The sequence below is a fragment of the Rana temporaria genome, chromosome 1 (genome assembly GCF_905171775.1).
Source record: "Rana temporaria chromosome 1, aRanTem1.1, whole genome shotgun sequence".
NCBI classification, from domain to species: Eukaryota; Metazoa; Chordata; class Amphibia; order Anura; family Ranidae; genus Rana; species Rana temporaria.
The window spans coordinates 324,539,069-324,555,734 of record NC_053489.1 but is presented as its reverse complement, the minus strand read 5'-3'; the positions used below and the strand labels follow the sequence as shown (position 1 = coordinate 324,555,734).

At 45.0% G+C, this 16,666-nt stretch overlaps 1 protein-coding gene across 1 annotated transcript in view; it reads left to right on the top strand.

Moving 5' to 3' along the window:
- Nucleotides 1-8,313: 8,313 nt before the first annotated feature.
- Nucleotides 8,314-16,666, top strand: part of DDX58 (DExD/H-box helicase 58) — a 76,758-nt gene continuing 68,405 nt past the window's right edge. Inside the window, exons 1-3 of the mRNA XM_040360330.1 lie at nt 8,314-8,428; nt 14,939-15,074; nt 16,169-16,300. Coding sequence (XP_040216264.1) covers nt 14,969-15,074; nt 16,169-16,300 — 238 coding nt within the window. The 5' untranslated portion in view covers nt 8,314-8,428; nt 14,939-14,968. The remainder of the gene's footprint in view (nt 8,429-14,938; nt 15,075-16,168; nt 16,301-16,666) is intronic.

Below are 16,666 nucleotides of genomic sequence, written 5' to 3'. Positions count from 1 at the left end.
TTAGGGGCCCGAGTCTAAATAGCCCCTCCTGAAGGACTGTCAGATCAGGGGGTGAACATCCCATGACACTCCAGACCAGGCTGAGACTTGAATGTTGAGGGAGTTGATGGACAGAGGCAGATCTAGACTTAACTGTAAAAATTCCAGGATGTCCTGAATTCCATCCAGGATTTCTGAATGATCTTCCCGCAGAGGATAAAAAATTGCACAAACTTGGCCCATATTCGTCCGTAGACTTTGTGCTTGCTCTTCTAGAACTCATGAGGGTGGAAATGACACTTGATGCACATTCAAGGGCTTCCAGCCTCTCCCTCTCGAGTACCAGACCGTCAGTCTTCAATAGCGTTGGGCAAGGGTGCCGGACTGCCCCCTGGGATTGGAGATGCGGACTGAGGGGAAGGGGTACCAGGTCCCGAAAGCTAAGCAGGATTAGAAGGGGAAGCCACAGCCTGTTCAGCCAGTAAGGGGCAACTACCAATGTCTCGACGGCCCCCGCTCTAAGTCTCTGCAGAAAACTGAGGACCGGGTTCCACCGATCCATCAGGGCATCCACTCCAAAGACCTGGCTGTACCGGACCCCAGGTGCAATACTTCTTGATCTTGTAATTGCAGGGGGATACAAAACAGGTCTATTTCAGGATCTAAGTCCAGAGACAAGATCCACTTGAATGTCTCCATGTGGAGAGACCATCCGTTGTTGTCCAGCTACATGCGGGATAGGAAATCCGCCTGGACATTCTGGGCCCCAGAAGTGAAGACTGCCAAGATATTGGTCAGATTTTTCTGGGCCCATGACATGTTAGGCTCGACTTCTCGGAGCAGGGTGGAGCTCCGAGTTCCCCCTTGTCTCTTCATGTAGGAGACCTCCGTGGTGTTGACTATTCTCAATAAAACAGATTCCCCTTTCAGGAGATAAGTGAAGGCTGCTGGCTGCCCACAGTTCCAGGATGTTCGAGCCTGGGTTGCAGAGACGGGCATCCCAACTGTCTTAAGCAAGCTCTGGCCCGCAATGGACTCTCCAGCCAGAATTGCTGGCATCGGTCATGACCAGTATTCACTAGATGGTATCGGGTGAAGCATCGGAGCATTTCCCCGAGTACAAGTACTCGGAGAAATGCTCGGTATCGGGACATCCCTAGTGATAACATAAATAACATAGAACTGTCTTATAATAGATGAACCTTTTTGTATTAAATATATTTGATTATGTTTGTAAAATAATTAAGGATTGCTGAGCATTTAATATGATTGGCCCAGGCTGGTTATGGATTGTATATAAAGCGGTTAGACGTATCCGAGCACGTGATCCCTGATGACGTCATATGTGGGCTGATGAAACTGCGTTGGGTGGTGTTCTTGAGATACATCATTTTTGGTCAGCAGGAATGCAGGTGGAGCGCAAACCAGCCTTTCCAATACTATACATGCTGATCCTTTTCTTCTTAGATGTAAGTGCAATATAACCTTTTTAAAAATAAATTATTTTTAATACTACACTTCAAGAGCGCTCTTTCCTCTCCCTTTTTATCTTTTATATGGCATCTTTGGAGTTTTGAATATAGTATTTATCTGCATATTGAACGGATGTCAGCGGAAACTTGGATTCCATTTCCATGATCTCATGTGTGATACCCCGTGTGTCTGCATGCTGGTGGAAAAAATGACTTTTCTGTACTCACAAAGGACGTTATTTGCACTTGGGATATACTATGGACTTCACATTTATGTTTATTCACTTATTTTAATTGGTGTTACTCATATGTATTTTTTATACTCACTGTGGTGATGTTTAATTTATGATTTATTTATAGGAGCGTGGTTATTTTGGTTTTATTTATTTTTTGTTTTGGAAAATGTGAAGTTGACCGCCCAAGCATTACAGCTATTCAGATAGATACTTGGGGGATGGGGCCATCCATTCCTTCCTGAAAATCCCACTACTCAGTCCATAGGGCCCATGCAGCATACAGGGCTCACCCAGGTTCACTCACCAGCCATGAGTACATCCACAGCCCTCACAATTTACATTTTTGCCCACCATCCGCACGCATAGTGTGCCAGTGACAAAGAGCCAAACTGCAAGGCCCACTCACCATGCTCCTGGTCTCTCTGTGTCTCTGTGCTAGGGATACCAGATACGGCAAGCCTGAAGGTTTCTTGTGGTTTCATGATAAAGCCTCTCTCTCTGCCTAGCTAGACCAGGTTTAAGACACTGTTGGATAAAGCAAGATGCGGGAAGTTACTCAGTGATGCACTATCCAGCATAGTCTAACAGGGTGCTTCCTGATACTCAAACAGCAACTGGCATCCACTTTATTTTATTAGAACAGTCACAGTTCCAATAAAGTAATACACCTCTCTCAATCCTCCATGCTTTGCATCCTCCATTTATATATGACAAGTCTCTGTGAGAATGGTATAATACATCTGTGCCCCTTTCAAGGGGAATCTAAAGGTTCAATCTTAGTCTCTAGATAGTTCTTCCCCCCATGGCTCCTCTACTTCTCATAGCCAGCAACTAAAGCCTTCAGTTAAGCTCCATCCAAGCTATTTAGGAGATCCTGCAAGGAAGGAAATTAAAGTAAAACCCAAAAGGGAAATTTTCGCTTTTCCTTCCCTCCCATCTTTTGAAGGATTATCATGACAGACGCCAGCCTGTTGAGCTGGGGAAAAGTTTTGCACCCCCTGTTGGTGCAGGTTACTAGGTCGTTCTTGGAGTCTTCAGGTAATATGGCTGTCTTTACATTACTAAACCATCCTACCAGAGGATCATCTGATTCGTTTTTAGTCAAACAATACCACAATGTTCATCATCATATGAGCTGTAGCGGACCAGTCAAGTTCCTCCACCCCAAACTCGCTCATCCATGGACCATGTTTTTGCACTGGTGCATAGTCATGTTGGAACAGGAAAGGGCCATCCCCAAACTGTTGCCACAAAATTGGGAGAATTGAATTGTCCAACATGTCTTGGTATGCTGATGCCTTAAAAGAGGAAGTAAACCCAGGAAAAACAAAAACCAAAAAAAAAACACCACCTGCAAGACAAAGGCATATTGAGCTAGTATGCATGGCATACTCGCTCATTATGTAATGCTCACCTCTGATCTAAGTCCCCGCAGCCATCCTCTTCCAACGCCCAGGCAGCCGACATCTTGCCTGGGGGTTACTTCCTCGTATTGCGGGTCCCGCGCTCTGATTGGCTAAAGCCGCGATGACGGCACTGCCTCCAATGAGGAACGGCACACTACAGTGCGTCTGCGCCGCTGTCTATGGCGCATGCGCCGTAGACAGCGGCGCCCGTGATTATAGTAAATATCTCCTAAACCGTGGAGGTTTAGGAGATATTTCAAGCACCTACAGGTAAGCCTTAATCTAGGCTTACCTGTAGGTTAAAGTGGTTGTAAAGGGTTTACAACCACTTTAAGAGTTCCCTTCACTGGAACTAAGGGGCCAAGCCCAACCTCTGAAAAATCCCACACCATAATCCCCCCTCTGCCAAATGATTCGGACCAGTGCATAAAGCAAGGTCCAAGGACCCAGGTGAGTAGGGGTTTTGGGCAAGGTTTATGCTTGTCCCCTCCTTTCCTGCCCTGCCAGACAGCATGCTCAGGTTAACATCTTTGATCACTTCAGCCCGGGAATGTTTTACCCCCTTAATGACCAGGCCAATTTTGTGATACGGTACTGCGTTACTTTAACTATCAATTGTGTGGGCGTGCGATTCTGTACCCAAATAAAATTTATGTCCTTTTTTCCCCAACAAATATAGCTTTCTTTTGGTGGTATTTGATCACCTCTGTGGTTTTTATTTTTTGCACTATAAACAAATAAGAGCAACAATTTTGAAAAAAAAACAGCAATATTTTTTAATTTCTGCTATAAAACATACCCAATTAATAAAAAAAAAATTGAATTTCTTTATAAATTTAGACCAATATGGGTCCTGCTACATATTGAATTAAAAAAACAAAAAAAAACAATTAGCGTATATTGATTGGTTTGTGCAAAAGTTTTAGCGTCTACAACCTATGGGATAGATTTAGGGACTTTTTTTTTTTGTACTAGCAATGGCAGCGATCTTTTTTTTTTTTTTTTTTTTTTGGGACTGCGACATAGCAGCAGACAAATTGGACACTAAGTGACACTTTTTTGGGGACCAGTGACACCAATACAGTGATCAGTGCTAAAAAAAAATTGCAATGACACTGGCAGGGAAGGGGTTAAATGTGTTCCCTCAATGTGCTTACTGACTGTGTGGGGGATGGACTCATTGCAGGAACAGAGAGATCTATGTTCCTGATTAGCAGGAAGCACAGATCTCTCTGTTCCTGTCTGACAGAAGGATGTCTGCTTTGTTTAGAGAGATGACATGTAGTTTTCAGGGGCGGTGCTACCACTAGGCAGCCGCCTAGGGCGCACTGCTGTCTAGGGCACCTGGCCACTGATGTTCCTACTTTCTTTTCTCTGCAGCAAACAACTATTTCTCAGCATCAGCAGGCAACCGCCGCTCAGTTCGCACATACTGTCAGAGGCGCAGTGGTGACGGAGGACTGTGTCTGTGTCCCGACTCCCGAATGAATGGAAGTAAGCAAACATTCATTGATGGGCGCTGATAGGCTGTATTTGAGGGGCGCTGATAGGCTGCATTTGAGGGGCGCTGGTGGGCTGCATTTTATAGGCGCCGGTGAGGCTGCATTTGATGGGCACTGGTGAGGCTGCATTGATGGGTGCTGGTAGGCTGCATTTGATGAGCGCTTCATTAAAAAGGTGGGGTATACATGGGCAGAGCAAAGTTGTTGGGGTCAGGGGTGGAGCAAGGGGGGTGGAAAAATTTGGTTTTGTCTAGGGTGTCAAAAATCCTTGCACTAGGGTAACCACGTGTCCCGGATTGCCCGGGACAGTCCCGCATTTTGCAGGTCTGTCCCGGGTACATTCATTCCAGGACAATACAGTGTCCCGGAATGAAACTGACACAGCCACCCCCCGGGCCAATCTGATTCCCCCAAAAAAGGCCGCCACATCACCGCTTTACTCACTGACAGTACTTGTTCTGGCAGGGACGGCCTGGAGGAGAACAATCCCGCCCCCTGCCTGTGATTGGAGAAATCATAAATCCCACCTATTGTATTCAATTACTGTGCTGTGATTCGTTACATCACAAGCTGATTTTTAGGAAGGGAGGGTGTCCCTGAATAGTAGTTTAGAAATGTGGTCACCCTAACCCAAACAGTGCCTGCATCTGCCAACAATTTTTTGATAGGCTTCTTTGGAAAAGGTTGATCGAACAATTGACATTTTGTGGAACAGGAGATAGGTGCCAACAGGGTCATATACTTCTCAAATTTCGGCTGAGCCAGCAGGAGTCAGACAAAATTTTAGCAGTGTATGACCAGCGATAATGAGAAACTTCTCCCTTCCTAGGTAAAACTACCAGGACTAGTGCAAGGTAGGGTGACCACATTTCCAAACTACCATTCAGGGACACCATCCCTTCCCAAAAATCAGCTTGTGCTATAACGAATCACAGCACAGTGATTGGACACAAGAGGCGGGATTTATGATTTCTCCAATCACAAGCAGGGGGCGGGAACGTACTCCTCCAAGCATTCCCGGCCAGGACAAGTACTGTCAGTGAGTAAACCGGTGATGTGGTGGCCTTTTTTGGGGGCATCAGATTGGCCCGGGGGATTGGCTGTGTCAGTTTCATTCCGGGACACTGTATTGTCCTGGAATGAAGGTGCCCGGGACAGACCTACAAAATGCGGGACTGTCCCGGGCAATCCGGGACACGTGGTCACCCTTGGACTAGGCTGTGTTGCAGTGTGAATGGGACACACAGGAAAAAATTGTTTCCTGTGTGTCCCTGTCGTGATAAACATTTTACCATGTGATAAAATGTCTATTACCGCACATTATAGTGTGAACTGGCCCTAAAGTAACAGGATAAAACAATTGAGAATTGAAAAGCATGAATATTGTTTTGTGACTTTAGCTACACTAAAAAAAATGTTTTATTGCTCTAATAATCCTGATAAAATGTCAATGCTTACCCTACCTGGGGGATCATGATGTACTTGTTCTCTGTGTTATGTTGGCTACAATTTACAATATGTATATTAATACTTTATATGCTTACATGCTTTTATGCATGTTATATGGTTCGATTTATGCCATTATTTTGGTTCATTAATAAATATACAAATGTCTACATGTATATGAATTTGTTTGGCTTTACCACACGCACCTCATTCAAAGTCCCACCTTTTCCTCACCCCCCCCCCCTTTTTTTACACTTTAAAAATGGGTTTCTGCCTAAAGGTTCGTACACACGGTCGGACATCCAACAAAATTTCCCTTGGATTTTTGTCTTAATTGATTTGTCCGATCACACCCATAGCATACACACGCTCGGACTTTTCTGCAAACTTTTCTAACACTTTCCCAACATCACGTGGTTTTACTTGCTCTTTACCGCCACCCTTTGGTTAACTTCTGCTATTGTTGGTTGAGTTTAACATTGGTTCTGAGCATGCGCTTTTGTACTTTGTCCAAAAGTCCGATGGTTTGCTGTACACATGGTCGGACAAGGCACCATCGGACTTTTGTTGCCAGAAAGTTGGTCCGTTCGCAGACCCAACTTTTTGTCCGATGAAAGCCAAAAAAGTTGGTCCGATGGAACGTACACACGGTCGGACAAATACGAAAAGTGCCGGATTTTGAAGTTGGTTGGGCAAAAGTCCGACCGTGTGTACGGGGCTTTAGGGCTCATTCTCATGGGCAGAAAGAGTGCCATGTTTACATGTGTACAGCATATAGTTTTGTCATATATGCCAACAGTACCGATTTTCCCGGGACAATCCTGATAATTGGACCCTCGTCTTGATCTGAGTCCAGCTCGATTAAAATCCCGGGATTTTGCTTTTGTCCTGGGAATCTGGACTGTTTTTGGCACTGAAAGCAGCTTCTGGCTACGAAAATATGGCCGCCGCCACCACGAGATCTCTTTCTGGCTAGCTGGTCTCTTTCCCCATGTGCTCAGTGGAGAGGGGAGGGGCCTCTTATCCGTGCAGCCAATCGGCTTCTCGCTTCAGTGTACAATTCTCTTGTACGCTAAATCCGGTTAGCTGCACCGGTCGGAGGCTCCTCCCCTTTGAGCCACGCCCTCTTTAAACCATTCCCAATATTTAGTGTAAGCCACGCCCATTTTTCACAGTGGCTCACATTTTTCTTTCCCCGCTACACCACACATAAAAATGCATGCCACGCCCCCTAATTATAATAAGACTCCACCTACAGACAAAAAAGTGCACCTATAATATTTTTCACAATGTTGCCAACTATGGTTTTGTTTGTCTGTAAATGCAGCACTATAGTAATCGATGAGCCCATATACATAGCTGCGTCTACATACGAAAAAGTATTTTCTGCATGAAACAGATCCTGTGAAAAAGTTCAGCTTAAAGCGGAGCTCCACCCTAAAGTGGAACTTCAGCTCATCGGATTTCTCCCCCCCTCCGGTGCCACAATTGCCACCTTTCGGGGGGAGGCGGGACAGGGTACCTGTCAAAGACAGGTATCCTTTCCCACTTTTGGGACTCCGGCCGCGGCCGTGACGTCACCGCAGGGCTCCCTCCTCCTTCCCTATCCAGCGAAAGGCTACACTGTCTGCCGGGTTCCCTTACCCGCAATGGCGACGGCAGCACCCGACAGCTGATGGGAAACATCAGCTGCGGTGCCAACATCGAGGAACACCAGGACAGGTAAGTCTCCATTTATTAAAAGCCAGCAGCTGTATGTCTAGCTGCTATTGTTTTGCCCGGAATGCCCATTTATTCCTCTTGTATACGTGTTTATGCACATGTATACGCTTTTCTATGGGTTTATTTGCATGCATGAGTAAGATCTGCAGCTGTGTATTATTTATTTGTGCGTGTGCAATATAAGACAGTGCACATTTTTCCTGCCCATGTGACTAGCTCTGCCAGCAAGAACCATTCATGCAAAAAATACACATCTAAACGCAGTATTTTTCTGCCCATGTGAATGAGCTCTAGCTCTGCCAAGAAGGTGGTGATGTTTTAGATTAGTACTAACTAAAACAGTACAACTGATAATAGGCTGTAATAAAATTGATCAGCTTCGAATTAAAATGCCTTGTGTGGAATTTCCCTAGCAGCATGCCATTTTCAGTTTCCTTTCTATCACAATGCTGTTTTCGATTCCTCAGGTTATGAGGGGTATGGGACTGCAGTGAGGAGTGTCACACTGAGCATGCGCAGGAGATCAGCTGGCAGGGATAGTTTCGTTTCTCATGCTAGGAATAGCTGCTGCTTCCTGGTTATGTTCCAGACGTGGATAGCTGCCCACAGAGACACAGCTCTGTACACTCATAGGGAACTGTCACATTCAACTGGACTATCTTCAGGTAAGTCACATCCTCACATGAAAGCTGCATAGCTATAGAATAGATTAGACAATGTAACAGGAAGACATTACCATGTAATAACGTTACTACATAGTGCCTGTACTAGGACTATCTGGGCAATTTGTTGCATGTCAAATATTGTGATACATTCCTAATATTTGTAATTATGGGCAACAGTCTAGCATTCGCTGTATTTATAAGAATGTGCAACAATCCAGCACCCCTTGTATTAATAATTAACAGCAACAATAGTAACAATATTTGTTGTACTGATAAGGCTAGGTTCACACTACAGCAGTTTGCGAGCCCTGTCACATCAGAATGTACAAAAGTACTATGCGATCTGGTGCCTGCGTTTTTTAAAAGTTGTGAATGCACGACTTTTAAAGCGGGCCATTGCGAGAAATGCACGGGCTCAAACCGCACTGAAACGCACAGGAACGTGAGGCACGTCCATGCGCAATTCCTGGTGTGCAATTCCTCCCTTCGGCCGCATTTGAGCCGCCACAGCAGCCCATTCATTTGAATGGGCTTCTGAACTTATGAAAGCCGCAGAAAAAGGTATAATAAGTTGGGCATTTTTTTAAATCTCAGCCAAGAGAAAATTGTCTAGTGCTAGGCGGTTTCCAGTACGGGAAAACATGCTACAGTTTCCAGTGCATAAGGGCTCATTTATACTTTCTTTGGCTTCAACACACCTTAACGGCTATTTTACACTTGCTTCAAAACAAGGCTTCAGATCGGCTTTGTTAAAGCTCTCTGAATGCCAGTCAAATCCCCTGTCACTAAATAAAATGATTACCGTGTATACTCGAGTATAAGCCGACCTGAGTATAAACCGAGGACCTAATTTTACCACAAAAAATGGTGAAAACGTATTGACTCGAGTATAAGCCTAGGGTGAGAATGCAGCAGCTACTGTAAGCGGAAAAGAGGGTCAACAATGCCCATTTGCACGCCTCACTGTGCCATACCTCACTGTGCCCATTGCAACCTCGCTGTGCCCATTGCAGTCTCACTGTGCCATACATCACTGTGCCCATTGAAGTCTCACTGTGCCATTCCTCACTGTGTCCATTGCAGTCTCACTGTGCCCATTGCAGTCTCACTGTGCCATATCTCACTGTGCCCATTGCAGTCTCACTGTGCCGTACGGTACTCTCTGTGCCCATTGCAGTCTCACTGTGCCCGAGTACATGCATTCTTGACAGGCGTCCATTTTTTAAAAGTCGCAGCTTCCTCCTGGCGTTCCGTTCCGTGATAGGCATTTGACACTGTGTTCCGCCTATCATGGAGGTCCTCTCATCCTCGGACTCGGTTTCCCAGCAGACACTGTGTTCAGTGTTCCGCCAATCACGGACATTGGCGGAACACTGAACACAGTGTCTACTGGGAAACTGTCCGAGGATGAGAGAACCTCCGTGATAGGCGGAACACAGTGTCAAATGCCTATCACGGAACGCCAAGAGGAAGCCGCGCCTTTTAAAAAAATGGACGCCTGTCAAGAATGCAGGTACACTGACTCGAGTATAAGTCGAGGGGGGTATTTTCAGCCCTAAAAAAGGGCTGAAAAACTCGACTTATACTCGAGTATATACGGTATCTTACAGTCCTGTTTACACCTTGCTTTTGCTTTGCTTCGGCATTGCTTCAAAAATGATACCGCCATGCAGCTTCAATGGTGCTTCAAAGTGTCTTCGAAGCCTCCATAGAAGTCTATGGCAAAGCTTGCTTGAAGCCCCACCAAAGTCCCATCGAAGCACCAAGCAAAAGCAAGGTGTGAACAGGACTGTAAGCTAACCATTTTATTCAGTGACAGGAGCTTTGACTAGCATTCAGAGAGCTTTAACATAGCGTGTCCAAAGCCTTGTTTTGAAGCAAGTGTAAACTAGCTGTTAGGGCGCCCCCCCCCCTCCCCAAAAACAAACATAACTCAGGCTGTGGGGATGGGGCAAACCAATGATATTTCACTTCTTGAGAGGCATTCCACTTTATGGAGTTTGTTTCCAGGGCAAGAGGAGTACAACAGTTCCATAGATGGAGAGGCATAGAAATGCACATGAATAAAAATTAATGATGGCAAAAAAATCTAATTTATTTATATATAAAAATGTGAGTGCAGCTGCCCCTTTTACAAGTGGAAAATACCACCTCCATAGGTGTGCGTAGCCTATTGCATTAGGGTTTGCACCCCAAAGCTCAAACACATACTACCGATCACTCACGATGAAATGGAAGGGGGCGGTAAGTTACATATTTACCACCCCTTCCCCCACTCATCCTAAAACATCCCTGCAGCAACAGCCAGAGGGAGAGGAGAGTAGGAAACCTGGCAGCGCTGCAAGGGGAAGGAGGGGGGAACCTAGGCAATAGGGGGAATCTGTGCTGCACAGGGTGATTAGGGTGTGCCTGGGCACACCTTGCACACCCTGTGCGCACGCCTATGACCACTTCATATGTGAAACCAAATAGCAATGAAAAAGTATTAGCGCCATAACTTTTCATTGTTATTTGACTTCATAGAAATGCACATAGCATACATAAGCATGCATAATGTTTGTTAGCAGGCATTCCAATTGATGTCTGTGGGACCAAAAATGCCCAAATAATCTCAAAATACTTTTTTAAGCATGGGGTGTAGAGTAGGGCTGGGCTCAGGCGTGTTCGCAACTCCCCTGTGCCCACACCCACCAGGAAGCTGAGACTGCACAGCACTAATCACAGGTAGTGAGGCATTTCCCAATCCGTGGCTGCTCGGATCGGAAAATGTCTCACCGCCTGTGATTAGCGCTGTGCAGTGTCGGCTTCCTGGTGGGCGTGGGCACAGAGAGTTGCGAACACGCCTGAGCCCAGCCTTAGTGTAGAGTAGGGATGAGCTCCAGCGTGTTTGCACAGTCCATGTGCGGAGCCCGCCAGGAAGTCTGCACGGCGCTGCGCTAACCACAGGCAGGGAGACATTTCCCGATCTCTGCAGCCGCGCATCGAGACAATGTCTCCCTGCCTGTGATTAGCGCAGCACCGTGCCGACTTCCTGGAGGGTTCTGCACGTGGACTGTGCGAACACGCCGAAGCTCAACCCTAGTGTAGAGCAAAGGGTGACTCTGTGATCAGGAATAATTAGAATGGATGGAAATCTGCATGTTGAGCGAAGTCAGGCGCAGGGAAACGAGCAAAAAAAAAAAGCTCAAATGTGAATGGGGACTAAAACAGATCATGCTCCTGGGTGTAGTTCATTAATAGCTTTTTAAATGCATAATTAGTTACATAGTCAGGTTGAAAAAAAGAAACCAGTCCATCTAGTTCAGCCAATAGAAAAGAAAACCTCCATATGCACAATCCTTTACCCATAACAACCTGGTAGAATGTGCAACCCGCCTCCCTTTCCCTGGAATCGGCTGTATCGCCAAAGCGTGCTCACTGCGCAGTGGCTGACATCTGTGCACACAGGAATTTGCCTGACAAAATACTTGCCCGACTACTGCACATGCGCACGGCAGAAATCAACTAAAGCCGCGTACACACGGTCGGTCCATCCGATGAGAACGATCCAAAGGACCGTTCTCATCGGTTAACCGATGAAGCTGACTGATGGTCTGATGTGCCTACACACCATCAGTTAAAAAAACAATCGTGTCAGAACGCGGTGACGTAAAACACGACGTGCAGAAAAAAAAAACAAGTTCAATGCTTCCAAGCATGCGTCGACTTGATTCTGAGCATGCGCAGGTTTTTAACCGATGCTTTTGCATACTAACCATCGGTTTTGACCTATCGGTTAAATTTTAACGCAAGTTCTCCTTTTTTTAACCAAAGGATAACTGACCAATGGGGCCCACACACGATCGGTTTGGACTGATGAAACGGTCCTTCAGTCTGTTTTCATCGGTTTTGACCCACCGTGTGTACGCGGCCTAACACTTACAAAATTGACATTGCTAAGCCCATCTTGGTACACCTTACACTCAACCTCATCAAACCTACAGTAAGAAGACAGGGCAGCGGACATCTTGCTACACCGAACCCGTTTTCAATTTGTCAACTAATTTCAGCAATTGAGTCAGCTTATCTACTTAAATATAGTATATTTACATCTAAAACATGGTGTTCTGACAAAATGAGTAACCTGCGCAGTTAGTTTGTTTGCTTCGTATTCTTTGCAACGTACATTTCGTAATTGTGAGTTGATTTCTGCCATGCGCATGCGCAGTAGTCGGTCAAGCATTCTGTCAGGCAAATTCATCTGTGTAATGATGTCACAGGAAGTGACGAGGGTTGCACATTTGGCCAGGTTGCTTATTTTGTCAGAACACCTGTGTATAGTTTAGCAGTGTGCTAATCTATTTATAGCAACATCACCCAACAGATAAAAGGAGCAGGACAAAGCTACAAGACACAGGGCTTTGAAGAGAGATAAGAAAACACTACAGGTATATGTGGCCAGTTCAAAATTCATGAATTGGGTTTACATCCATTTTAACATTGAAGTCTATGGCCCTCAAGTTACATGAAAGTTGGACCAAAGTAGTGCATGAACCGCTTTTAAGTTGCTGCGACTTTAAGTCACATAGATATGAACGGTACTCATAGGAAAACGGGGTGCGACTTGTCATGTGACTTTCAAATTCAAAGTTGCATGACGAGTAGCACTAGTGTCTATGGAGCCATATACAAGACTACAGTTTGCTTGCTTTGGAAACTTGCAGCTTATCATTGCATACTATTATACTGCCTCCACCTTGTTACAAAAGCAAAACCAAAGATGTGTTGAAAATTATTTTATTATTTATAAATTATTTATTTATTTATTATTTTATTATTTTTGATAATGTGAGCTCCTAGGCTTTCTTCATTGTAAATTATTTGTAAATCAGTGGAAATATGCAAATTTGACATTCTAATATGCATGCTTGTCAGGGACATGAAAAGTATTGAAGCCTGTGTATGCAGGGCTGTTGCGACACAGCCCCATTCACTGCAGGAGCAGTACTGCCTGCCGAACGAGACAGAGGAGTTTAAAGGGTCACTAAAGGAATTTTTTTTTTTTAGCTAAATAGCTTCCTTTACCTTACTGCAGTACTGGTTTCATGTCCTCATTGTTCGTTTTTGCTTTGAAGTGGCTGTAATTCTGCTGTGATCTCCACACTTCCTGGTTACCTGTTTCCTTATAACCATCGTACTGGGAGATGGTCTGCTGTCATTACTGTGTGTCTAAAACTCCTCAGATTCATTTTAAAAACAAAACACTGCCCTGGATTTGTTTGTTTTTGTTCTGTGAGTCTTCCCGACTCACCTCTCACCCGGAACTTCATGTATGTACATTTAAAACCAAAGTGAAACTATAGGCACATTATATGATAGATTAAAGCGGGAGTTCACCCATTTATTAAATTTTTTTTTTTCTCCCCTTAGATCCCTGCTTGTTCGGTCTAGGGGAATCGGCTATTTGTATTAAAATATGAGCAGTACTTACCCGTTTTCGAGATGCATCTTCTTCCGTCGCTTCCGGGTATGGGTCTTCGGGAGCGGGCGTTCCTTCTTGATTGACAGTCTTCCGAGAGGCTTCCGACGGTCGCATCCATCGCGTCACTCGTAGCCGAAAGAAGCCGAACGTCGGTGCGGCTCTATACTGCGCCTGCGCACCGACGTTCGGCTTCTTTCGGAAAATCGTGACGCGATGGATGCGACCGTCGGAAGCCTCTCGGAAGACTGTCAATCAAGAAGGAACGCCCATTCCCGCAGCCCATACCCGGAAGCGACGGAGAGGATGCATCTCGTAAACGGGTAAGTACTGCACATATTTAAAAACAAATAGCCGATTCCCCTAGAGAAAACGAGCAGGAATCTAAGGCCCCGTACACACGGGCGAGGAACTCGACGTGCTTGGCGCGTCGAGTTCCTCGTCGAGTTCTGGGATGAAGCCGCCGAGGAGCTCGGCGGGCCGTCTTCTCCCATTGAACAACGAGAAAATAGAGAACATGTTCTCTATTTTCTCGACGAGCTCCTCGGCGGCTCCATCGAGCCAAAACTGTACAGACGACAGAGTTTCTCGGCAGAATCCGGGTTTTGACCGAGTTTCTCGGTGAATTCTGCCGAGAAACTCTGTCGTGTGTACGGGGCCTAAGGGGAAAACGTGCCCTCTAAGGGTGAACCCCCGCTTTAAATTCAATTTTTAATCATTTTTAAAAGGAATCAGTTAACTTTTATGTCTCTATACCCAATAAACAGTCATTTCAGCAAAAAAAATGTTTTTCCTTTAGTGACCCTTTAATTGTTGCCATAAAGCAAAGCATCACGGCTTTGGAATGCGTACAGCTCTAAGTAGCTAATTGTCCTTGTTTGGGTGAGTGGTAAAACTGTAGCTCAATTGCCTGCTTTTACCACCCCTTGGCCACCCATGTGAACCAGCCCTTTAGATGATCAGGGGTTCCAATCAGGAGGGAGAGTGTACACAGTGTTTCTGCTATCTGTTTTTTAACCAAAGCTTCTCATTTATTTCTATCATAATTCTAGAAAGGCGGACAGTATTGTGATTAAAGAAGAATGGGTGCAGAGGTGAAGGAAAGCCTGAAGCTCTACAGAAAATACATTATAAATATAATTCGACCCTCCTATGTCCTGGACTTTATGGGATCCTGGATGTCGGAAAGTGAGTTTCTTTGTGTTTTTTTTATAGAATATCGGAAACAACTTTGTGGTAGTGACAGAGCTTGCCCTCTCACTTCTTACACACATTCCTATTGGCCAAGAAGTGTGGCAAATTATAATAATGGACCAAGAGGAATGTGGGGCACGAAGAAGCAAGGCCAAACACTATGTAGAAATGTCAGTTTTTTGCCATAGCAGGCAGCACAGTGGTTATCACATCTACCATTGTGTCCTGGGTTTGATTCCCATCCAGGACACTTGTGTCTAGAGTGTGTATAGAGTTTGCATGTTTCCCGCCACCTCCATCCCCACCTTGTGTTTGCATGGTTTTCCTCCCACACTCCAAAGACATGTTGGTAGGTATGCTGCATGTGAGATAGGGACTGTAGATTGTAAGCATCTTGAGGGCAGGAACTGATGTGATTGTACTGGGCGGAAAGGAACCACGCAGTCTAAAGCCCTCTACACACGGATATCTGATGGAATCTAATCCGATGGATTTTTTCATCAGATATCCGATGAAGCTGACTTTCATCAGTCTTGCCTACACACCATCGGTTAAAAATCAGATCGCGTCCAACGCGGTGACGTAACACCGGGTGACACTATGACAATACGTATTAAATACATCTTCATAAAATGTCCACGACACTCTTATTTCTGTATTTGGCTGCATTCACATCTAGGCGGACAAAATCGCGGCGTTTTGTCCCGCGAATTGCGCCGACAAATATCGGCGTTTTGTACCACGATTTGCGGCGACAAAACGCCGCGATTGTCCGCCTAGATGTGCCCCTAGATTGTCCCCCTATGGAGATGGTTCCCATTTCCTATGCCGAACGCCGAAAGCCGCCTGAAAAAAAGGTCCGGGACTTTTTTTCAGGCGGCAGGCGGCAGGCGTGGAGATGTGAACCATCTCCATAGAGGGCAATGTTAAATCATCCCTCTGGCGTGTCGGGGCGGCAGCGGCGTCACACTACAGGCGACAAAACGCCTAGGTGTGAATGGGCTCTTACACTCGTATAGTAACGTATTCAAAGTAATGTTAGTCTACATTAAGTGTCATTTTTTGTTCTTTGTTTTATTTCCTGGAAGGTATAATAGACCAGATTAAGGCTGAGGAGGCAAAAGGACCAACTGCAGCTGCAAAATTATTTGTAGATGAACTGCTGGACCTGGAAGCTGAAGGATGGTATCAAGGACTTATAGATGGTCTACGTGCTGCAGGTTTGTTATACAGCATTGTAATTGTGCGCCTAATGTCGGGGTTGCTTTGTAGGTCCAAGCTGATAGGGCAGACATATATCCATTGCAAAAATGCAAGATTAAAATCAGGGTGACTAAAAATAAAAAAAATAAAAATAAAAACAGATTTTTTTTTATTTATTTAAATCAAATTTATTTTACTAAAATGCTTTTGGAGTATGGATAGTTTTATATTTAAGATGCATTAATCATTTAGTTTATTCAGCATTAAATAGAGCTTAGTTATGTAGCATGAGGCTGTATATTCTGCAATATTTACATTTTTGGTAAACTCATTCAATGAATCCAAGCTTTGTAAGCTGAGATAACATGCACTGCATTGATGCA